The sequence below is a fragment of the Pseudonaja textilis genome, chromosome Z (genome assembly GCF_049901715.1).
Source record: "Pseudonaja textilis isolate UNSWEBS1 chromosome Z, rPseTex1.2, whole genome shotgun sequence".
Taxonomy (NCBI): domain Eukaryota; kingdom Metazoa; phylum Chordata; class Lepidosauria; order Squamata; family Elapidae; genus Pseudonaja; species Pseudonaja textilis.
Genome location: NC_142008.1, coordinates 62969075 through 62994563, shown reverse-complemented (window position 1 = coordinate 62994563; position 25489 = coordinate 62969075). Strand labels below are relative to the sequence as shown.

At 38.5% G+C, this 25489-nt stretch overlaps 1 protein-coding gene across 3 annotated transcripts in view; it reads left to right on the top strand.

Annotated features, from left to right (window-relative positions):
- The window catches only part of PDE1C (phosphodiesterase 1C), a 335246-nt gene that overhangs the window by 108631 nt on the left and 201126 nt on the right, over positions 1 to 25489 (top strand). For all 3 annotated transcript variants that reach the window (XM_087917919.1, XM_087917920.1, XM_087917921.1), the window contains exon 2: positions 21808 to 21858. In XM_087917919.1, coding sequence (XP_087774045.1) covers positions 21808 to 21858 — 51 coding nt within the window. The remainder of the gene's footprint in view (positions 1 to 21807; positions 21859 to 25489) is intronic.

The following is a 25489-nucleotide window of genomic DNA, read 5'->3' as shown; positions in this document are numbered from 1 at the left end:
TAAGTGAATATGTTAGAAGGTTGCAAAAGTTGATCACATGATCTCAGGACACTGCAACTGTCATAAATATGAACCAGTTGACAAGCATCTGAATTTTGACCATGAGGATGCTGCAATGACTGTAAATTGAAAAGCAGTCATTTCAGTGCCATTGTAATTTTGAATGGTCACTAAATGAATTGTAAATTGAGGACTATCTGTATATACAGAAGTTAATCCTGTTAATTTCAAGGGACATGTAATTTCCAGAATAAAGTTATTGGCCTCATGAAATGGAACAGAGAGTAGAAGGAATTGTTGTTAAATTGAGGGCTACCTGTATGGACTTCAACCTCCAGAATTCCCCAGCCTTCTTTTTTGCTGCAGATCCCATATCCAGTGTCAAGATGAAGAGATGAGGCAGCATTTTATCAATAAAAAATTAATTTTGAATTATTTGCTTTATATGATCACAATCTTAAAACCAGGCCTACAGATGTAAAGATATAGGCAGATTTCATGTAAGAAAAGCTAGATTATTTGCTAGCTGCTAACCAATCTCCCTGATCCTAACACGTATACTAGCTAAATAACAAGTTTCACAGAACACAGCAAATCCCAAGGAGCACCATGTACCTATAAAGCCAAAGGACAAAGGGGGAGGCGATGGTGGCAATGGGGAGCAGATCAAACCACAATCCTGTAAATCCCAAAGCTAGCACCCCTTAAAAAAGAAGACCCCTAGAAAGCACATACACACACCAGCCCTTTTGTGCTAAAAAACTGAAGCAGCACGGGGGAGAATGATGTGAGCTTGCACAGATGAGACAAGCCAAATTGGCTCCACTGAGCCTGGAGAGGACTCCTGCTGAGAAGCTGGGGAATGCAGTTTGTGGGCAAGCCCTTGGGGTAGTTTGAAATCGTGATTTGGCTGGGTTTTTTTGCTGCTGACGGAGCAACCCAATCGAAGCTGCTGCTGAGCACAGCTGAGACTGTTTGGCCATGCAAATGAAACCCCCTCCTCCCAATGCTACCAAAGTGAATTCCTGAGACTGTAGAAACAGGAAATGAAGCAGCCAGCACGAGGGGAGCAGAAGGAACAGGCAGAAGAGAAGGACAGTTGCCTCCTCCTTATCTCATGCTAGCTGCTCTGTTGCCTGTTTCATCATTGGAGCAGTGTGCCATGGAGCTTTCCCCATCAACTGCCACCTAGATGCCCTCATTCCTCTCAAGGATTTCTTTGCCTTCCTGATTTGAGGCTCCTTTGCTTTTATTGCCATTGTGTGCAGGGAAAGAAAAGTTGTATTGGGGCTAAAAAAAAATTCTTTCAATTCCAACTTTGTGTGATCTTTTTCTTTCATGAGAAGATGGAATTGATTGATTGAACTTTCTTTTTAACCCCACACAAACTTTTCTTTCCCTGCACATGATGGTCAGAAATGTGAAGGAGCCTCAAATCAGGTAGGCAAAGAAATCATTAGGGAATTTGTTCTCCCAACCAGCTCAACCATGCAGCTTCCAGGCCGGGGGGACAAAAACCTTTTCCCAGCCAGCGAGGCCATGACCATGCAGCTTCTTCCTGGCCAGGGGAGGAGAACCTTCTCCCAGCCAGCGAGGCCATGGCCCTGCGGCTTCTTCCTGGGGAAGCCCGGGGACAGTGGTGGGGACAGTGCACCAGCCTAGGCTGGCCCAGGAGTTGACTCGATGGGTCTTGGTTGCAGGCTTACACACCCAGGAAGATCAGGGCTGCGGCACAAGGCAGGCAGCAATGGCAGGTGAAGGCAGGTTAGCAATGGCGGGCAAGATGAGAAGTGACTGAGTGGGGCAGGATGAGGTGAGTAGGTGGATGGGGCAGGGCAGGCAAGGGATGGGGCCAGCCAGTGGCATGATTTGCCGGTTCTCTGAACTGCGCAGAATCATAGCAACTGGTTCTATAGAACCAATTCGAACCAGTAGAATCCCACCCCTGTCCCTCTCTCCCATGTAAACACAAAATTCTCCAAGACTGGTAATTCTGCATAGCTCCTGCTTTTCAAATTATGACATTTCTCTGTATTGGTAACACTTCTGTTTGAAATACACTTTGTTCTCTTCTAAGATTAGCATAATAAGAGTTAATTTCACACAGTTACTGACTAAACTGTGCTAACCGTTATAAATTTAGATTTCCTTGCTAATTCTCTATCTGCCAGCTGATGCTCCATTCAAAATCCAAGAAAGAAATACTTAGACTCCATTAATCTCCTGAAAAGATATCTTTTACTGGAAATCAAATGGTAGTAACAAAAGAATTCTGAATCTGAGAAAATGGGTGTGTAAATCACATATACAAAGTAATGGCAATGTTCCCACCCCCAATAGTTCAATTGGCTCATCCAATTAAAAGTTGTGTATATCATCATGTGGGCATCTCCAGGTGGTGATGAGGCCTCTGTCTGTTGACCTTGACATATTTTGATAAAGAGTTGCAGCATAGGATAGAAGCCTAAGCAAGAATCTACCCTCCCCCCAGCTTATACAGTTCTGGTTTGTAACCCCTCCAGCTCACGTCCCCTAACCATTCCCCCCTCCTCCCCCCGTTACTTATGACAGCCGAAAGATGCAAAGCAAAGGGAGAAAATCTTGAAGGCTGACACTATCCCATTCATAGACGACAATGTATGGAGAATTTGTAACAAAACTGTTGGTTTGACACAGTATTTCTATAGCTTCTAAAGACATTTCAAAAGGAGAAAAGGAGATAATTTATATAGAAGAGAATGTGGCTTATGGTTGAACTGTGCATTGCTGATGTTATCTAGTTTGGTAATGAAATGTCTGTAAAAACAACAACAACAAACAAGCTCAGAAAGCACCAAGGACCCCACAGAATTAATATAATCATCTCTTTTAGGTGTGTTTCTTCTTTTTTTTCTTTCTTTTTTTAACTTTTAAAATTCTATTTATTTTATTTTTAAAAAACAAAATTTACAAATATCTATTTACATTAACAGCATTCATGTTGCTATTAATACATATATTTCCTTTTATACCTAAACAGCCATTCTTATTTCTATCTTCCACCCATTTGTACAACCTATCCCAAACCGCATAACAGTCCAAATCATCTTTGCCTTTTAGTTCTGCTATGAATTTATCCATTTGCGCACAGTCCATTAATTTTTGTATCAGGTCTTCTTCAGATGGTATCTTTTCTTTTTTCCATCCCTGTGCAAAGGCTATTCTTGCTGCCGTTATAATATGTATAATCAGATGACCTTGCTAAATTTTCCCTTAATTATTCCTAGTAAAAATATTTTTGGTTTGAATTCTAATTTATGTTTTGTCATTTCTAATGGCCATCTTTGTATCCTCATCCAATATTTTTTAACTTCTGGGCATTGCCACCACATATGGAAAAAAGTTCCTTCTTTATGTTTACACTTCCAATGTTCTGCTTTTGTATTTGGATACATTACATTACATTTAGCCAGTCTTGCTGGAGCTAGGTGCCATCTACAAAACATTTTGTACTAGTTTTCTTTAAATCCTGTTGACAATGTCAAGTTACAGTTACTAATCTACATTTTTTCCCAATCCTCTAAATTTATATTGTGACCTACATTTTTTGCCCAGGCAATCATTGATCTCTTTACTATTTCTTCTTCTAGTTCCACTTCCAATAAATAATTATACATTTTTGTTATAAATGTTACCTCCTTGCCTGTCAAAATTTGGCCCAATTGTTGCAAACCCTTTTCTATCCCTTGTTCTTCTAAATCTTTTCTAAATTTTGGCTGAATGTGTAAGTATGATCACCAATATATAATTATATTTTGTTCTTTTAATTTGTCGATTGCTTTAGATTCGCCTGATTATCTAATAATTCTTTATATCTAATAATTTTTTTTGGATATAGTATTGCTTCCATAGGTGAAGCCCAATTTGGTATTTTCATATATTTTTTTTTTTACCTTTTCCCAAGTTTGTAATAGTGATTCCCTTATCAAATGTCTGTGGAAGTATGAATGAGTCTTGTGTTTTTAATCCCATAAAAAGGCATGCCACACTGCTTGAAGATCGTGGCCCTGAATTGCTAAGATTCTTTTATTTTTTAAATTTATCCACTCCTTTATCCATAATAGAATTGCCACTTGATAATATAATTCCCATTTTGGAAGTCCAAGGCCGCCTCTACTTCTACTATCTTTTAACGTCTTTAAACTTTATCCAATCATATAAATTTCATAACTATCTTATTTAGTTCCTGAAAAAAATTCTCATCCAATTTTATAGAAATTGTCTGAAAATAATAGTTTCGGTAGACTATTCATTGTATATCCATCCTAATAAAGATAATTGTAATTTTCCCCAATTTGTCAGATCTTTCTTTATCTGTTGGAATAGTTTCTTATAGTTGTCTTCCTTTATTGAGGAACATCTCCCTGTTAGCCAGATTCCCAAATATTTGGTTTTTTTTTACAATTTGCAATCCCATTTTTCCTTCTAACTCTTTTTTCTGTCTTTCTGTCAAGCTTTTGACTAATATTTCTGTTTTTTCTTTGTTAATTTTTAATCCTGCTACTGCCCCATATTTCTCCAATTATTGTAACAGATTAACCCCTGCCTCCATTGGTTCTTCAATAAAAAACACCAGGTTGTCTGCAAATGCCTGTACCTTATATTCTTCTCTTTTAATCCTCAGTCCATCTATTTCCATATTTTGTCTGATCTGGGTTAAAAGCACTTCTAGGGTCAAGATTACAAGTAGAGGTGACATTGGACATCCCTGCCATACTTCTTTCATTATTTTAAGACTTTCAGTGGTCTGTCCATTTATAATCACCCTGGTCTTTTGATTTGATTATACTGTACCTATCATTTTTCTAAATTTGGTTCCCTATCCCATATTCTCCATCTGTTGAATTAAGAACTGCCAATTAAGACTGTCAAATGGGAGGCTTCCAGCTGGGTGCTGTGTTGATGCGGAGCTGAGGAGCAGATCACTGCTCTGAAAGGCTCCAATTTTTGCTGTTTGGTGGCTTCCAGGAGCGTGCTGGACCTTGGAGGGGTAGACAGATGAAAGGGGAAGACCTGGAGATCTCGGGGAGGTGCTGTGATCCCGGAGATTACCAGGGAATCCCCCAAAATCCAGCAGCAGAAGAGGGAGATCGTACAGATCAGAACCATAGATGTGGCAGCCCAGCAGCTTAAAGAAGAAGGAAGGAAGCAAAGAGTGGAAAAGAGCAAATTGAGTAGTAGAAAGGTGAACTTAAAGAAGATTTCCAGAATACTGATTTATACTACAAAGGGAAATTGAAAATTGAAACTCCAAACCAAACAGTGCAGCGAAGCGGCAGAAATATCGGAAGGAGTACTATCTAAAGAAACAGCAGTAATTTGTGCTAATTAATGGAGCGCTGAAAACGGAGGAGCTGAAGGGTGAGACAACACCATTTACTTTTACTTTGGGAGCTGAAAAGGGGGTTGTATAACTATATTTTTTGGCAATTGACATTTGAGAATTGTGGGAAGAAAGAGAAAGTGACAGTGACATGTCCAAGTGAGACAGAGAGATCAGAAGAACAGCTGAGAGTAAAAACTTGAAAAGAGAACAATTGACACTTTAAAAGATTTAAGGAAAGGATTGAGGAAAGAAATTTTAAAATTGCAATATTTGTCTGATAACTGTGATAAAGAAAAAAGGAAGAAATAAGATAACTAAGATTTATAAGTGGAACTAGGACTGTGTGGAGAAAAAGAATAAAGGAGCAAGAAGAAGAAGAAGCCAAAATAGAAAGGAGAAACGAAACGGTGGAAGTGACTGTGCAAATTTAAAGAGGACATTTTGAACTCAGACTAAGAACTGTAATAAGGTATTTATCAAAAGAAGAAAAAGAAGAAGAAGAAGAAGAAGAAGAAGAAGAAGAAGAAGAAGAAGAAGAAGAAGAAGAAGAAGAAGAAGAAGAAGAAGAAGAAGAAGAAGAAGAAGAAGAAGATCATCCATGGACATCATTCAACTGGTCAATAATAGATGTAACTAAATAATATTGGTAAAACATAATCTTAATAGATATATATGTGTTAGAATATTGAGTTAAGAATACTGGTTAATATTTTTTTTTAACAAAATTTTATTAATTTTTAAAGACATACAAAACATAAAACATAAGAACATAAAACCTCTTTTCTGAAAGTTATTTGTAAATTTTAACAAAACAAATAAAACATTTTGTACACCATTGACACATCTCCTTATAAACACATACGTATCCTTTCAAGTTTCTAATTATTTCTCCCTTTACTTTTACTCAATTATATTTCTTTTCTGTATTTATCCATTTTATATGTTTTTATTCACTATACTTATTTTTCCTTCTGACTTGCTTTATTCTCTTCTATGTTTTATTCTCAATTGTCCTCTTCTAACATTCCTCCAAGGTTTTATTTACTCAATCAAACATAAACACACAAAAACACAAAACATAAAAACATAAAAAACATCTTTTCTGAAAGTTGCTTAGTCTCAGGTTACCACTCTTCATACAGACACAAATTCCAATTCATATTCATTTTGTATACCATTCCATATCTTATTACCATTTTCAGTTTTCTATATAGCTTCGCATCTCTTTCAAATTCTCTTAATTTTATTTTATTTATCTCATCTCGATTCAAATCGTAATATTTATTATTCTTTGTCTGTTCTGCTTCCAGCTATCCATTTATCTTTCTTCTTTAAACAAAACTTCTGTACACTACTTGGAATATGACGCCTTTGTCTTTTCCCCCTACATTTATAATACTTAATATAAAATACATAGCTTACATTGGGATTCTGTTTGGTACATTCTAAAATTATACAATATCATCAATGCCAATACAAATCTATTCGTTAATATTAATATTCATTTAGATCTTAAACACTTAACACATTACTTTTCAGTTAAATATCATACTTTTATGGGAACCCCTATTTTCCATAGTTATTTCCGCCCCACATCACATATTTCAAATCATTATTTCATTAGAGTGTTCCCCCTTCTCCTACTTCAAATCTCTCGTTTATTTCATTACCTTCTTTCTCCACTTTACCCATTTCAATTAAATATCATGCCTTTATGGGAACACTTATGCTTTCCATAGTTATTTCCCCCCCCCCACATCACATATTTTAAATCATTGTTTCATTAAAGTGTTCCCCTTCTCCTAGTCCAATTCTCCCATTTATTTCATTGCTTTCTTTTTCTTGACAAAAACTTCACTAAGTTACATAAATGTTTTGTCACATTTAAAATTACATATTTTTTCCAATTTTCTAAGATTATTTCTAAATACAAATATAAAAATACAATCTTATATACCTTTCCAGAATCCCTTTTTCAATAAAATTTACCCATTATCTCTTAAAGAATTTTGTTTCTTTGCATCTTGCTCCCCACCATTAAGACTTCTCATCCCTTCCTTTCTCCCTTGCTTATTCTTCTCCTTGCCCTCTTTACCCCCTTGTCTCTCCACCTCCCTTTTAATCTTCTGCTTTCCTCCTTTCTGTTGTTTTCTAACGTAGTATCCCCTTTTCAGCTTATTCTTCTCTTTTTTGGTTCTTGTTCCAAGTCTTAAAGTCCCCCTTTCCTCTTCTTCTTTCTCCTTTCCTTCCCCAACTAAAGTCACTTGTTCATCAAAAATGGCTTCTTTATCCCAGTCATCCTGTTGCGCAGTCAGTTTTTCATAAGTACAAACCGCCATTTCTAAAAATTGAAAGAGTGCCAAAAGAAACCTTCCCTTCTTGTTCTTCTTTTTTATATTTTTGATATTGAAGTTTCAATCCATCCACAAGTGATGCCATTATAGAGAGAAAAAGTTTTTCCAAACAACCACCCAAGTGCTTTTAATCAAAGATAGTTCTCAAAAGTTCCAAAATCACCAAGCAATCCAAATAAGCTATTTCTTTTAAGTACTTTCTCCTTCTTCACTTTCACTTTCTGGGGTTAGTGTTTAATCATCAAAGTTCCATTTAAAATATATCTTTTAGAAGTCTTATTAATGTTTAATAACTCTTTAAGATTCTAGGCAGTCTTCTCCTTATTTTCAAATTCTGCTCCAATTTTTTTTCCTCTCCCTTCCCACTCACAGCAAAAAAGGTGTTTTTTTTTTAAATAAAATGTTCAGAAATCCTTATCCCTTCAGCATTTAGTTACCTCCAATGCAGGTTTTCCAATTTCTCTTATAATTCCATCCGCTGTCACGTTAGGAAGGAGAGTGAAAAGAAAAAAAAACTTTCCCTTTTAGAGTTCCATTCACCGCTTGTATCTCTCTCTGGAAACAATTTATCCTTGGCAACTTTCAAATTCCAGAATACTTTTTCTTACTTTATCCTGGTCAAAAACCACTTTCACAGCTCTTCGGGCTTTCTTCCTCCTGAACAATCTTGTCCAGCTGCAAGTTTCTTTGTGGTGGCCATTACTGACCGCTGCTCCTCTGCCTTGGGAAAAGGGGGTTTTGCCAGCTGGGGAGGGGGGTCTGCGACACCCCCAAACCCCTATCTGGATCCCCCCTGTCTTCAGCTGCCTCTACGGGGCAGCTATATCCCCCAAATCCAAACGGATCGGGGGCACCTTGGCAGCGAGTGCAGCAGGGATCGCGCGGTATCGCGAATCCCTGCCACTGCCGAAGCCTTGCAAACCGGAAGCATACTGGTTAATAATTTTTGAATAACTGGACAATTGAAAGTGTGTTGTATAAATATAGAACTCAGACCTTCAAATAATAATCATATAGTAAGTAATAATAATAATAACAATATAATAATAACAATATAACAATAACAACAACAACAACAACAACAACAACAACAACAATAATAATAATAATAATAATAATAATAATAATAATATAGTAATTTATATGGCAGAGGAAAAAACCCAAAATGAAATATAAATTATTAAAGGACGCCAAGAAAAAAGGAGGATTTGGCCTTCCAGATTTTGAATTATATTATAATGCTGCTATAGTAAACTGGCTTAAGGACTGGGTTAAATTAGAAAATAGAAGGTTATTAGTATTAGAAGGTTTTGATCTCCAACTTGGCAGGCACGCCTTCATGTGGGATGGAAAATCTAAACAACATTCATATTTCCAAAGGCACCATGTAAGAAATGTGTTGTTCAATATCTGGGGAAAGATTAAAAAATACCACTACCCAAAGGTTCCATTGTGGCTATCTACATTGGAAGCAGTCACATATCCAAATCTATTGGATTATGAAAATATTGTCAGGTATAAAGATTTACTATATGATACTGGAGAGCTTAAATATAGGAACCAAATACAAATTCAAGGAAAGGAGATAGCATCGTGGCCCTTTGCACAAATACAAACCCATTATAAAAAAGATAGAGAACAATTTGGCTTTAATATGATCCCACAAGAATTAGATAAAATATGGCTAGGAGAAGAAAAGAAAAGAATTAGTAAAACATATAAAAATCTTTTGGATTACAAATTAAAAGAATAGTCACAGAATCTATGATAATTTGAGCTAAAAAGGTGGGTCATAGTATTGAATTAGATAAGTGGGAACACATCTGGCAAACAAATTACAAATTAACCATATCAGTCTCGTATAAAGAAAACTTATACAAAATGGTTCATCGCTGGCACCTACCTCCTGCGAGACTGGCTAAGATGTTCCCCAACCTACCACCCAACTGTTGGAAATTTAACTACGCACAAGGAACATATTTTCACATGTGGTGGACTTGCCCATGTGCCCAGAAGTTTTGGAGAAATATTAGAAATTGGATTTTAAATATAACAAAACAAAATTTAAAACTTGAACCCGAAACCTTTCTGCTAAGTATGATAGATTTAAACATGGAGAAAAAATATCAATATTTAATTTTGCACATCGTAACTGCGGCCAGAATAACCTATACACAAAACTGGAAACTGTCTTTCATTCCTTCAGAGGATATGGTAATTAAAAAATTACATGAATGTGCTGAGATGGATATCCTAACCAAATTGTTAAAAAATAAACAAGATAGTGACTATTATGAAATACGGAACATTTGGTATGATTGGTTAAAGAAAAGGTAATATTTGATATTTGGATAAGTTATGGAAATGACAGAAGATGTGCATTTAATTATAAACTATATAGAGAATTTAAAACATTAAAAGAATGAAGGAGTTGTAACAATGCAGATCACGTCAATGATAAAGAAAAAAAAAAACCATTGCTCAATATACGCTGTAAAATGTATATATGTGTGTGTGAGTGTGTATATATATATGTTCTGTCTCACCTGTAGCCACAAAGTGAGAGTCCAAATGTCCCAAAGAAATAAACATGAACAAATAATATCAGAAACCACAGAGTTAACTTTTCTCTGTAATTGTCGTTGGCAGCTTTCCCAGAAACTGTCTTCAAACTAAGATAACGAGCCGCAAGATAATTCAGAGCCAAAAAGGCAAACAGAAGGCTTCTTCCAAGCTGCGAAGTAACTAACGAAGTTTGATCCGGACAAGGATCGTTAGCTAACATGCCTCCTTATATTCCTTGAAGGGGCGTGTCAGTCTGTCTAATTAGTCTCTGACTTGACGTTTCCTTTCAAATTGTGCTTGATGTCTCAACCTGCGTCTAGTCCTTGCATCAACCCAACATTCGTCATTTTGATCATCACTCAAGGACTCTGGTATGTTCTGTGGATCAGCTGCTGACACCTGAGGCATGATTGATGTGGAAGGTTCTGGAGAGGATGGTGATTCCGATACTCCCTCATCCTCCTGGCTCACGTCTGCATCTCTCATTAAAGCAGGCTCCAATGCCAATGCCAAACCTTCCTCATCACTCGAACCTGTGTCTTCTGATACATCAGACTCAAAGCTCACAGCAGGCTCAAACCTTCCAGTCACAACATATATATATATGTATATGGATCTTTGGTTATTTGGGATTTCTCCCGTGTAAAATTGGAAGTATCTAGGCGACGTTTCAATGAAGTCTCATTCATCACCTTCAGGCTTGTGTCTTCAGCTTTGTGCTTCTCAGAGTAATGTGAGCTTGCAGCTGCTTCTTCCTTTTAACTGCTAATGGGGGTGTGACTTGATTGGGTGGGGGCTTGGCTGTGTTCTGATTGGGTGGGAGTGTGTTCTCATTGGTTGGGGGTTGGCTGTGTTCTGATTGGCTGGGGGTTGGCTGTGTTCTGATTGGCTGGGGTGTGTTCTGTTCAGGTGGGGGCTTGGTTGTGCTCAGGTTAGTCTTAGTTGCTGGGGGATTTGAGCTGGTGAGCTGTGATCCTGCTGTTTGGCTTCGCATTCGTGGTCGTGCTGCATCTTCATGGTGGGCGTCAGTTTGCTTCATGTATGGGTTGGAGGGGTTTGAAGCAGGTAGTGATGAAGCTGCAGTGTGGCTTCTGGTCCGTGGTCCTGTCTCATCTTCTGTGTGGGTGTGAGTCTGTTTTTTATGTGGAAGTGTGGTGGTAGCATCTTGTGTGGCCCTCATGGGTGTGGGTCTGGTGTCATTCTTCATGTTAGGTACTCGTCTGTTCATGAGGGTGGGTTTCTAAATGGCTGGTAAGTGGGAGGTGTCATCTCATTTATTCATGCTGTGTGGGCGTTTTTCTATTTCTATGGCTTCTCTGATTATTCTGTTGTTGAAGTTTTTGGTTTTGGCGATAGTTCTGGTATTTTTAAAGTCAATTGACTAACCTCTCTCCGCTCCCCTAAGTCCAGAGGGGACCTCCCCCTTGGATTTCCTGTTTCACATTTCTAAATCCTGTTTTTTTTTCAGAGTGGAGGGAGGAGAGATACTCCGCAAAATGTGTGCTTAAATCTCGTGCCAGTGCAAAGTCCTGATTATTAAAGACGGGGACAAGATGCCATTCCTTTCCCAAAGACCCAGGGAAAGTGGAATAAAAATAGGTGTGTGTTTGTGTGTGTGTGTGCATATGCGCGTGATGCGCATAATCATTTCTGCTTCTTGGTTTGGGGTAGAGAAGGAAGGAAGGTAAAATCAGAGGAGCGGGGAAGGAAGAAAGGTGGAATCAGAGGAGGGGGAAGGAAGGAATAGGGACATGAAGGGGTCATTTGATTGGGTGGGAGAGTGTGATACCCAGCCAGGTTTTGTGGCTCCCAGTGTTTTGTTTTCTGTGGAAAATGGGTTCAAATTGCTCTTTGAAAATTTAAGGTGGCTGACCTCTGAACTAGGCGATAAAGTTAAGGAGCTAGGAGTGTTCCCATCAGTACTCCCAATGAAAGATCAACACCCATTGAGGGAGAAAAGAATTCTAGAAATAAACCACTGACTGTCACCAAGAAAACTTTGGTTTTCTGGACCATGGATTGCATTACCTACAAGAAGGACTCTTTGCAAGGGAGGGGCTGCACCTCACCAAAACAGGGAAAATGTACTTGGAAAAAGACTAACCAATTCATCAGAAGGGCTTTAAACTAAAATTGAGGGGGATGGGTGACCAATCTTTAGAATCTCTAGAACACAAAACCATCCATAAATCCCAAGAAAACATATCAAACAATGAGGTAGGGAGTGATGAGAAAAAAGAAAAACTCAAATCTCAATTAGGAGATTCAGGTGGCAGTTAAAAAGACCAAAGGAGTATCTTTTTAGTTGGAGAGTACTCATCTAGGGGGTGGGGAAAGACCAAGGTCAAGGGGGAAATGAATGATGTATTTTAGTATCAGTTGCATCCAGCCAACACCAACATATCCACTTCTAATAAATCAATTTTCTTTTCTCTGAGATGTGGCTAGAGCAGTGGGCGCCAGTCAGTGGGCCGGGGAGAAATGTCACCCCCAAAGCAGCCCCCCAAAGCAATTAATCCAGGCTTCATGGGAACATAAGGCTGCGCCACCCACATGGCCCATGGGAACACAAGGCTTGTGTCTCTTGCATTGCGAACAACATGTGTTAGTTAAGGGAGGGCGGAAAGGGTGGAGGGAGGAACTTGTCCCACTCGCCTCATGCACCTGGCCTGGCCATTGGGCTACTTCTTTCCACTTCTTTCTTCTTCTGCTTTTGGCTGCACACAAGTCTTTGGGACCCTGCAAGACATCCTGCTCCAAGAAGCTGTGCCGGTGCTACAAGTCTCACAAAGACTCATTTCTGGTGGAGTTTGGGAGAGAGAAAGAAAGACCTGCTGCTTCTGCTTTCCTTGCATGAAGCCAAAAGTCTCTCCATCCCTCTCTATCCCTCCCTCCCTCCCCCCCTCTCTTTCCTTAAGAACAGAGCTGGAGATGGTATCCTGTGATCCCAAATAAAGAATGATCAATCGGTAGGAAAACAGAGTGGGGAATTTTCCTGCAGACTTTTTTTGGGATTTTCCCAGGGTCTCTGGTCTGCGGGATTCAAAATTATGAGTTTGGTGGTTCCTGAGGTCCAAAGGGTTTGCGACCCCTGGGCTAGAGATTTATGATTTGAATGGGGGTGGATTTGTTGGAGTCCTGGCAGCAGGAATCATACTCATGGACAGGCACAAAAGTCTTAAATGCTCCAAGCTTGGGGAACAAACAAATCTAATAGAGAAGAAGTGATAGAGGGAGTTGAAGTTGCCAGAACTTGGGTTTAAGTGATCATGTCATACTGGAATTCAATATAATGCAAACACAAGCAACAGAAAATAATCCAACCAGTGCCCTAAACTTTAAAAGAGCTGATTTTAACAAGCTCAGAGAGACCTTAGGAAAGATTCCATGGATGAAAATCCTAAAGGGGAAAACAATTCAAGTAGCATGGCAAACTCTGAAAAATGCAATCATAAAATCCCAGTCCAGTGCAATACTACTGAAAAAGAAAAACAAGAAATTCAAGAAGAAATCATCATGGTTGCACAAAGATCTTTATCTCTTTCCTGAACCATGGATTGAATTACCTATGAGAAGGATTATTGGCAAGGATGGACTGCACCTCATGAAAACAAGGAAAAATGTACTTGGGAAAAATCTGACCCAACTCATCAGAGGGGCTTTAAATTAAAATTGTGGAGGGATGGTGACCAATCTTTAGAATCTCTAGAACACAAAACCAATCATAAATCCTAAGAAAATAAATCAAACAATGAGGTAGCAAGTAATGAGGAAAAAAAGGAAAAACTACAACAAGAATTAGAAGATGCAGGAATCATACCCATGGATAGGCATAAAAGTTTAAAATGCTTATATACAAATGCTCAAAGCCTGAGGAACAAACAGGGTGAACTAGAAGCAATAGTGCACAAGGGCAGTTTTGACATAGTTGCCATTACAGAAACCTGGTGGGACCAAACCCAGGACTGGAATGTACTGATTGATGGATACAAATTGTTCAAAAGAAATATCTACAAAAAGAGGAGATGGAGCTGCATTATATATGAGATATCACTAAATATCTACACAAATGCACATGATCAAAGATAAAACCCCTCCAGAATATATGGGTCAATATAAAAAGGGAAAAAGGGGACATTGTCATAAGTGTATATTACAGCCAACCGATCAGAAGAAAAAGATGGACTCTTTGCCATCCAGTTAACAAATGTATGTAGGAAGCATACCAGAGTAATGATGGGAGACTTTTAACTATACAGATATCAACTGGGAGGTCAACTTTGCAGTGAGTGGGAGATGAAACAGATTCCTAACCAACCTAGCTGACAACTTTATCATCCAAAAGGTAGAAGGGGGGACTTCCAATTGACATCATGATAGGAATAGCTAGAAAATTAGTGGAGCTCCGCTGGGCTCTGTGAAAATCAGCTGGTAACTGCTTGCTGGGAGACTCCATAGAGTCAAAGCCACCCTGGAGAGGTGGTGAAGGAAGGAGAGGTGCTTCATCAACCATGAGGAAACTGCAATTTCCTCATTGATCCAAAGAAAACTCTCCTAAACGGCAGCAGGGATGACTGCCATTTTGGAATGTCACAAGCTGGGACAACTAGGACACTAAGATTTGTGTTGGAGTGGTTCATGGACAAAGCATTGAAACTGGGTGAGATAACTTCTAACATTTATTTTAGAGTTTTAATCCAAGTAAAAGACTTTAAAAAAAATCTCCAAACATTAAGAAAGCAGCAACTGGATTCATGGAGAAAGATTAAAGGCTCACATGTGAAAGAAATAACTAAAGGATGTTTTAAGACACAGAAAGCCTGGAAAAGGTCTAACAACATCTTGAAAAGTGATTATTGGGAAAAATTGCTTTTTTAATTTTCATTGTTAACACACACACACACATGACTGGTTGACAGTCAGTTGTTCAGTCTTTGCAAGCTGTTTAATGCTGGATCTGGAATAGGGGAACCATCTACTGGAGGAAAAAACTTACTGCAGTGTGAGAACTCAATTGTTTAAAATATACACAGGAAAGGAGAAAAAGTAAATAACATCTGGAAGTCCACTTGACATTGATTCTACTTCAGTAGGCAATCTGGATGTCTAGAAATATCTAGTGAGCTTTTTAAGATCTTCAAGACAAATTGAATAGCAAATAACTAAAACCCCATTGAAACCGTTTATGGGAAGGTGGACTTGAAAGACTTGAGGAAACTTGGTGGACCAATTTGGATTTAGATTACTGATGTTACTTGATAGAACATCCTATGAGATAGAAGAAAAGCAATAGAAGAAAAAAAAGAGAAAAGAACAGAAAAGATAAAGATAGACCAGAACAGAATAGAATAGAACAGAATAGAATAGAATAGAATACTTTATTGGCCAAGTGTGATTGGACACACAAGGAATTTGTCTTGGTGTAAATACACTCAGTATACATAAAAGAAAAGATACATTCGTTAAGAATAAAGAATCATAACGTACAACACTTAATTATAGTCATAGGGTACAATCAGCAATCAAATTATATTAGGAAACAGTCAATATAAATCGTAAGGATACAAGTGACAAAGATAAATAAGACTTTAAAATGTGGACAATTGGGAAAGTGTAAACTGGGAAATTAAAAAGATTGTAAATCAGTAATGTATAGGATTATAAATATAAGGGATTTGGAGGTATAATTCTGGGACTAACTAAATTCCATTAATAATTGACTTCTTTGGAGTTTTTAGATATTGGAACACAGGAATCTTAGTGGTATATTGAGTAATTTTTAATATATTAAACTATTATAAAATGACTCAACTGGAGACAATAAAGATGAATGAAGAAATGTTGATGAAAATGTGATAAAGAATCATAAGGAGATGATGGGATTGTTCAAAGATAAAGATATGAGGGTAGAAGATCCTCAACAAATGGTGGAAAAAATTAACATAATGTTCAGAAAACAGATGAGAAACTAGAAGGAGTGGAGGAGACAAATCAAAATAAGACACAAGAAGACAAAAACACTGAAGAGATAGTAAAAATAAATACTAAGAATCAAATAGATAATCCTGTAAGAGTTTACAATAGAACAGAGGAAAAAAAGGAAAATAATGAATCCAAAAATAATGAAAGGATTATGGATGGGTATGCAAATGATGCAGCAGAAGGAGACAAGTGGTAAGACACAGGGAACATTCAGTTTCTGTAAAAATGTTAAAAAGAAATGTAAGTTTCCAAGAGAAGAGAAGAATTATCAAAAACTCAATAAATGATGAAATTCTAAAAAGACTAAGAGATGATAGATAAAGATAAAATATCCTGCAATATGGTTACTATATCAAAAGTTAATAGAACAAAATTAGAATGTATAAATTGGGAAAATAGTAGTATACATATTGATGTATACATATAATTAGAATTTACTATAAATATAAATATATTAAGGCCAGGATGTGAAAGATTGTGGTTAGGTATATCTGAATGCATTATTATTATTATTATTATTATTATTATTATTATTATTATTATTATTATTATTATTATTATTATTATTATTATTATTATATATTGAAACATAGTTTTTAAGGATTATAAATTCAGGGGATTTAGAGATATAATCCCAGGATTGATTAAACCCTATTAATAATTGGTCTTATTGGTATTTTGAGAAAATTGAGATATCGGAATTATGGTGGAATATTGAATAATATTTAAAATATTAAAATATTAGTGATGCAGCGGGGACAACAAATACACTGTATGAATGTTATTGATGTTATTGATATATTGATGTTTAAATATATTTATGGAGAAAGTGATAAAGGATTATAAAGAGACAATGGTATTGTTTACAGACATAGATGTGAATATAGAAGAACCTTAACAAATGGTTAAAAAAATAACAATAATAAGCACAAATTGGGAAATTTTTTATATATATTGATATATAAAAGAATCTATTATAATTATAATGTGTATAATAAAATTGGAAGAGGGAGATTAGGTATATTTAATTGTATTATTATTGTTAGCATTGTGTAAAAAAGTATATTGTCAAAGTATATTGACTCGCACTGGCTCAAAGTTGATTCAATCTTCCATCCTTCCGAAGTCAGTAAAATGAGGGAGCAATTGTTGGGGGCAATATGCTGACTCTGAAACTGCTTAGAGAGGGCTGTAAAGCACTGAAGCAGTATATAAGTCTGTGCTATTGCTATACTAGGCCTAATTCTTATTCATAGAGAAGAAGTGATAGACGGAGTTGAAGTTGCCGGAACTTTGGGTGAAAGTGACCACATCATACTCAAGTTCCATATAATGCAAACATAAGCAATATAAAATAATCTAACCAGTGCCCTAAACTTTAAAAAAGCAGATTTTAACAAACTAAGAGAGACCCTAGGAAAGATTCTATGAATGAAAATCTTAACGGGGAAAACAACTCAAGAAGCATGGGAAACTGAAAAAATGCAATCATAAATGCCCAGTCCAGCACAATATTGAAAAAGAAAAACAAGAAATTCAAGAAAAAATAATCATGGCTGCACAATGATCTAAAAGACAAAAAGGACAAGTACATAAAATAGAAAGAGTGACACTTAGGCTGATTATCAGCAGATAGTCAGAACATGCAAAGATGAAGTCAAGAAAGTAAGGGCTCAGAATGAACTAAGGCTTGCTACAAAAGTCAAAAATAATTAAAAAAAGTTTATTTCAACATGTTGATAACAAGAAAAAAGTAAAGGAAATAGTAGGTCCACTCAAGAGAGAAGATGGCAAGGAGGTAATAGGTATTAGGGAAAAAGCAGAACTTCTTAACTCATTATTTGCATCAGTTTTCACAGAAAAAAAATATAACCCAGTGTCCAAAAAAAGCTACTATAAAAAACAAACAAAAATTAAAATTAAAATAAGGAAGAAAACGGTAAGATAACACCTATCTGACATTGATGAATATAAATCACTGGGACCTGACTGATTACATCACATGGTTCTGAAGGAGCTGGCAGATGCTATCTCAGAACCATTGTACCAAATCTTTAAAAAATCCTAGAGCACAGGGGAAGTATCTGGGATTGGAAAAGGGCTGATGATATTCCCATCTTCAAGAAGAAGAAGAAAAACCAGACCCAGGAAACTACAGATCAATCAGTCTAACATCAATACCTGGAAGGATCCTGGAAAAGATAATCAAAAAACAGATCTGCGAGCAACTAGAAGCAAATAACTAGTACCTAACATAGGTTTGTTAAAAACAGATCATGCCAAACCAATCTTATTTCATTCTTTGATAAAGTCATTGAATTAGTAGACCTGCAATACTGTGGACATATACAATTAGATTTCTGTAAAGCATTTGACAAAGTAGACCACAATCTATTTCTTGGTTAGCTAGAAAGCTAGCTGGAATAGATAACATCATCACCAGATGGATTTGCAGTTGGCTGACAAAGCATACTCAATGAGTAGTCCTTAATGGTACACATCCACATAGAGAGCAGTGGGGTACAACAAGGCTTCCTCTTAGGCCCAGTAATCTTTCAATAATTTAGATGAGGGAATAGAAGGGGAACTCCTCAAATTTGCAGATGACACAAAACTGGTAGGAATAGCCAACAGCCCAGAAGACAAACTCAGGATTCAAAAAGATCTTGACAAACTTGATCAACGGGGCCCTATTGAACAAAATGATTTTTAATGTGGAGAAAAGCAAAACTTTACATTTAGGGAAGAAAAACCAAAGGTATAAGTACAGTAACTGTGAGAGTGATCTTGGCAGTGGTAGCAAGGGTGGGATTCTACCAGTTCTGTCCTGCTCTGTAGAACTGATAGCTCTGAAGAGCAGCAGACATAGAACCAGTTCTATGTTTGCTGCTGTTCTGGCCCACCTGCCCACCCGGGCTCTTGCCTGACCTTTATTTCCTGCTTTTTCAACCTCAGCTGCCGTGCCAGGCACAGCTGAGGTTGAAAAAGCAGGAAAAAAGTGCTTTTTCAAATGCTGCTTCCCTGCACGCAGTGCTGCTCAGCTGTCCAGGCAGCAATCTGATGAAGATTTACATGTGTGCGGAGCATGCAAGGAAGCACATTGTAAATCACTGAACTGGTAGTTAACCCTGTCGGATCCCACCCCTGAGTGGTAGGATTAAAATAATCCCACCACCAGTTCACCAAAAATGTGAGTGCATGAGCATGTGTGTGCACACGGCTTTTGCACATGCATGCGTGCACGGATTGTGCACATGTGCGGCTTCTGCCACATGGTGAGGCAAAACAGACTGAGCAGACTTTCAAGACCACCTGCTCCCCTCAATCTTTGTTCTCCGAGGCAGCAGCTGCTTTTCCCCACTGCTGGGAGAGCAGACTGCAATTTAGCAGCTGTGAGTCACCACTTTGGATTCTCTAAGTCCCATCTGGAAAGAGCTGTGGGCCTGCGGCACAGAGAAGCAGCAGCTGTGTTGAATGCTGTTTCTCAGTGTTTTCTGGATGGGACTTAGAGGACCCAAAGTGGCAGCTCACAGCTGCTAAATTTCAGCCTGCTGTCCCAGCAAGAACAGCAAGAGCAGCAGTGGAGAGAAGCAACTACTGACCTGGAAAACACATGGAGCATCTCCACGAGCAAAGCCTCAGTGGCAAGGGACAGAAGAAGCATCTGCAAGAAGCAGCTGCAAGTGCTCTGCTGCAGTGCTTTCTGGATGGATCTTCTTAAAGGTAAGAAGAATCATCTGGGACCCAAACTGCTTCAGCCCTCATGCCCCCCGCAACTCATGGTAGGCCGCAGGCTGAATGAATTGCTTTGACCTGTAGGGCCATAATTTGAGGCCAGAGGAAGGTAGTGGCATGTGGGCGGCGGCCCGGGGCAAGACTGGAGCTGGGTAATGGCATGTTCCCGACCTGGCTGAGGCAAACGGCAAGCGGGCAGCATGCATTGCTTACCTTTGATGAGCAGGCGAGGCGAGGCATGGAGATTAGCTGGGCTGCATGGCAAAGGCAAGATATATAGGGCGGGAGGGCAGGTTAGGCAGAGCTAGCTGGTGGTGTGATTGGCTCTATGAGAGTGCACCTTGCACAGGCACAGTGCAGCACTCAAAGATTGTCCTTGGTGTCAGCGCTGCTGAGGTGAGCTTTTTTTTTTTTTTTTTAGCTCAGCTGAGGTGCAGCAATCCACTCTGCTGCATGAATCAGCTGAGCTAAAAAACCCAAGACAATTTAGAGTAGGAAAGGGTGAGGGCAGGGCCAGATGCATGAGGCCATCCAGAGGTGGTATTCAGTGGTGGGATTCAAATTTTTTTACTACTGGTTCTGTGGACATGGCTTGGTGGGCGTGGCAGGGGAAGGATACTGTAAAATCTCCAGTCAGAAGTGGTATTTGCCAGTTTTCTGAACTACTCAAAATTTCCACTACCGATTCTCCAGAACTGGTCAGAACCTGCTGAATACCACTTCTGATCTCATTGTTGTTAACTTTTAGCCATTACATAGGATAGGTAAGATTTCTCCATGACAATCTCCTTCTTGTCTTTCAATTATTTCCCCCTACTTTCTCCAGTACTGAGATCTTCTTCAGAGAATTGGGTCTTCACATAATGTGTCTGAAGTAGATAATCTGATGGTCATTTGTGCCTTGAGTCAGAACTAGATTTATTTATTCTATGGTTAATTTTTTTTCTTTTCTGGGTGTCCATGATATTCTCAGAATCCAAAGTCCAAAAGCATCAATACTTATGCACTTATGACTGTGTTCCCATGGTCACATAACCAAACTTCAAGTGGTGGGCAACTATTGTAACTTCTAATACTTGCAGTGTCCTATGGTAATGTGATCACCATTGGCTTCCAACAAGCAAAATCCATGGGAAAATTCATATTGAAGATCGCAAATCATGATCATGTGATGCCTCACTTAACAATCACAGTGATTAGTTTAACAGCCATGGCAAAAAAAATAATCATAGAATTGGATGCAGTCATGTATGATGATTCACTTAATCACTGCTTAACAACAAATTCTCTGGTCCCAATTGTGACCGAGAGTCGAGGATTACCTTTATGAAACAAGGATACTATGTTTTTACCAAAACACACACACATACACACACAGAGAGAGAGAGAGAGAGAGAGGGAGGGAGGGAGGGAGAGAGAGAGAGAGAGAGAGAGAGAGAGAGAGAGAGAGAAAGTTCAGCTGTGACGTGTATTCTGCTGGCTCTGCACTTCTCTTTAATCTAAGCTTTTCTTTTATCATTTAAAAAAAAACAGATAGGGAGGTAAGTTGGCAAGCTTCTGCAAGCATTTTGCAGATGCACAAGTAGGAGAATAATAAAGAAGCACTGGGAAAGAAGAAACAGACTTAAATATAACTTCCATTTACTTGAAAATACACCTGAATGAATTTAGTAGAGGATATGGCAAAAATGTTTGGGATTCTATTTTTAGCATGCTACTTGCAGTATTATCCTGTCTACTCTGGAAAAGGAGAAATGTATTATATTTCTCAAGTGCAGTTTACTAAGACTGTATTTTCTCTTTTAGTTGCAAATGAAACAGGAGACAAGAATGCTCATCCTCTGTCGCGGTTTGCACGTAAGTAGTCTAGCCTGTTAATTTATTTCCTGAATGTTAGTAATAAACATATATTTGAAACAAGAAAGAAAGCCATGAATTCTCCTTTTCTCTAACATTTTAAGGACATGATGATGTTGACAACAACAACAATGATCATGTTGATTGTTCCTGCTGCCCACTACACCCATGGCAGAAGTCAACTCCCCAACTTTACAGCACAGATAATTAAAAAAAACTTTAAGGAAAGTCCCCTGGCTGAAGGCATTTTTCACTGAGGTCTTAGATAGAGGGGATCCCCATGAGAACCCTCTGGCTCACCAAAGAAAAAGTCCTGTCCTTCCTCTAAGCCTCCTCCAGGAGTCTTGTCTTCGGGTATGGAATTCTATGAAGTGACTTGTGGACAGTTCTTTTTTTTTTCCAAAAAGTTTTTCATTTTTTAGTTTTTGCACATCTCTTTATGTGAGAATGTGATTCCAGATTATAACACTTTTACATAATCATACTTTCATTTCCAATCTTATATAATATCATCTCATTTCATTATCTATTTTGCTTATCTTTAAATAAATTTCCATTTTATATTTCAATTCATTAATTCAATATCAATATAATTTCATCCAAATATAGATTCCCAGTTCTTTATCCCCTATTATTTCCGTTTTTAGCTTACCACCTATTTTATTTTATATTACACATCATTCTTGTCCTTAATTTTCCCTAAGCCAATCATATAATAATAAACAATCTAAAGAAAAGCAAGATAAAGCAAAACCAATATATTTAGGATCCACATGGTATATCCCCTCAATCTATCTAATTTAATAATTCATTCCCCAACTTTAAGCATATTAACATTAAGTAATCAACTGTATATTTTAAGACATATATATTTTAAGGTAGCACCCCCTTAAATTGCTAGAATAACTTCCTAATATATCTCATTTCATCTTAACTATTCTTTTAGTCTTTAATAGTCATATTTTCCCTTTTCTACTTAGCCAAAATTTATATATTTTAGTACATTTCACTTTTCTTATAATCATTAATAATCATATTTTTTCTTCCTTACCACTTATTCAAAGTTAGTCTATATATTTTAATACATTTCCATTCTTGTTTTATTCCTCCAATACAAGGGTTCCTAACAGCATAATTCATATACAGATATGTGTGTGTGTGTGTGTGTGTGTGTGTGTGTGTGTGTAGGTCTAGGTGTGTTCGGGTCTTTTCCCATGTAAGATTAAGAGTATCTTGGCGACATTTTGGCGAGGTCCCACTCCTCAGGCTGGTGTTTTCAGCTTCGTGCTGGTGCAAGCAGTGCATCTGGCCCTCCTCCCATATATAAAAGGCACTACAGACAAAATCAGCAAGATCCTCCAAAAACACAACATTAAAACAGCATTCTGCACAAACAGAAAAATATCCACCATCCTAAGAAACCCCAAAGACAAAATCGAATTAGAAAACCAAGGAGTATACGAAATCCCTTGCACTGCCTGCCCCATTGGACAAACTAACAGAAGAATAAGTGCACACATTGAAGAACATACGAACTCAATCAAAAAAGAAGAACCGGCCTCTTCCCTGGTCCAACAACTCAAAGCCACAGGACATGAGATTGACTTTAAAAATACCAGAACTATCACCAAAACCGAACACTTCAACAGCAGAATAATCAGAGAAGCCATAGAGATAGAAAAATGCCCACACAGCATGAATAAACGAGATGACACCTCCCGCCTACCAGCCATTTGGAAACCCACCCTCATGAACAGACGAGTACCTAACATGAAGAATGACACCAGACCCACACCCATGAGGGCCACACAAGATGCCACCACCACACTTCCACGTAGAAAGCAGACTCACACCCACACAGAAGATGAGACACGACCATGGACCAGAAGCCACACTGCAGCTGCATCACTACCCACTTCAAACCCCTCTGAGCCATACATGAAGCAAACTGACACCCACCATGAAGATGCAGCACGACCACGAACTCGAAGCCAAACAGCAGGATCACAGCTCACCAGCTCAAATCCCACAGCAACTAAGACTAACCTGAGCACAACCAAGCCCCCACCTGAACAGAACACACCTCCAGCCAATCAGAACACGGCCAACCCCCAACCAATCTGAACACAGCCAAACCCCCTACCAATGAGAACACCCCCCCACCCAATCAGAACACAGCCAAGCCCCCACCCAATCAAGTGACACCCCCACTAGCAGTTAAAAGGAAGAAGCAGCTGCAAGCTCACATCACTCTGAGAAGCACAGAGCCAAAGACACAAGCCTGAAGATGATGAATGAGACTTCATTGAAATGTTGCCTAGATACTTCCAATCTTACGCGGGAGAAAACCCAAATAACCAAAGATCCACATACAAATACCCGCGAGAACCTCAGAAACACACACACACACACACACACACACATTTTTTCTTAAGTTTTCGCGGGTACTTACATGTATGGCATTCAGCTTTGTTCGGGTATTTTCCCATGTCATTGTAGTTGTGCTTTTAAAGTTGTAGCAACGTTTCGGCAGAATCTCATCTGCGATCATCAGGCTTCTGTATAGTATTCATCTGTGAGTCAGGCTTTTATAGTGGTTTCAGATTTAAATTTGGGGCAGCCTATTGCTGTGCCAGAATGTTTTTTTCTTCACCCTGATTGGTTGGGAGTCTTGGTCTGTGTTTATTGGTCTTGGAGTTTGCTGTGTTCTGCTTGATTGGTGTTTCTAATATCTCCTGTCTGTTTTTTGGCTCTTTTTGTCTCTTGATTGGCTGGCAACATTGTGTTACTTTATTGGAGGCCTTTAGTGCAGCTTGGCTTTGGGTAAATGGACGGCTATCATTAGTTAGGAAGCTAGGTTTCATCTGGGTGCCTGGCTGGGGTGTGTTTGAGCTGGAGGTATCAGGGGGGATCTGTCTGTGCCCAGGTGTTTGCCTGGCTTGTGGTGTGGAGATTTTTTTGTTTGTGAGCGCAGGCTTCCAAATGATTGACAGTCTGGTGGAATCATCTCTTCTATTCATGCTTTCTGGTCTTTTTTCAATCCCTATGGCTTCTCTGATGATTCTGTGGCTGGGGTTTTCTATAGTGGTTAGGGTTTTGGTGCCATTGAAGTTGATGCTATGACCTGTGGCTTCCATGTGTTGGACTAGTGAGGAAGTGTGTTCCAGCTTTTTGACTGCATTTTTGTGTTCATCCAGGCGGGTACTTATTCTTCTATTGGTCTGTCCAATGTATGTGGCCGGGCCTGATGCACAGGGGACTTCGTATATGCCTTGGTTTTCCAGGTCAATTTCATCTTTGGGGTTTCTAAGGATGGCTGCTATTTTTCTGTCTGTTTGAAGGCAGTCTTGATGTGATGTCTGTGCAGTATCTTACTAATTTTGTCTGTAGTACCTCTTATGTAAGGCAGGACAGCTGTTCCATAGGTCTGTTCATCTTCTGGGTCTCTATTATGTCTCAGTGTGTTTTTGTGGATCAAGCTGGTGATTTTGCTTTTGTGGAAGCCGTTGGCTGTCAGTACCTTAGTCAGGGTGCATAGTTCAGTCTTAATGTGTGTCTTGTCTGCCAGGTGTTTGGTTCTAGTAATTAGTGTTTTAGCCATGGAGTTTATCTGTGCTGGGTGGTGGTGGGA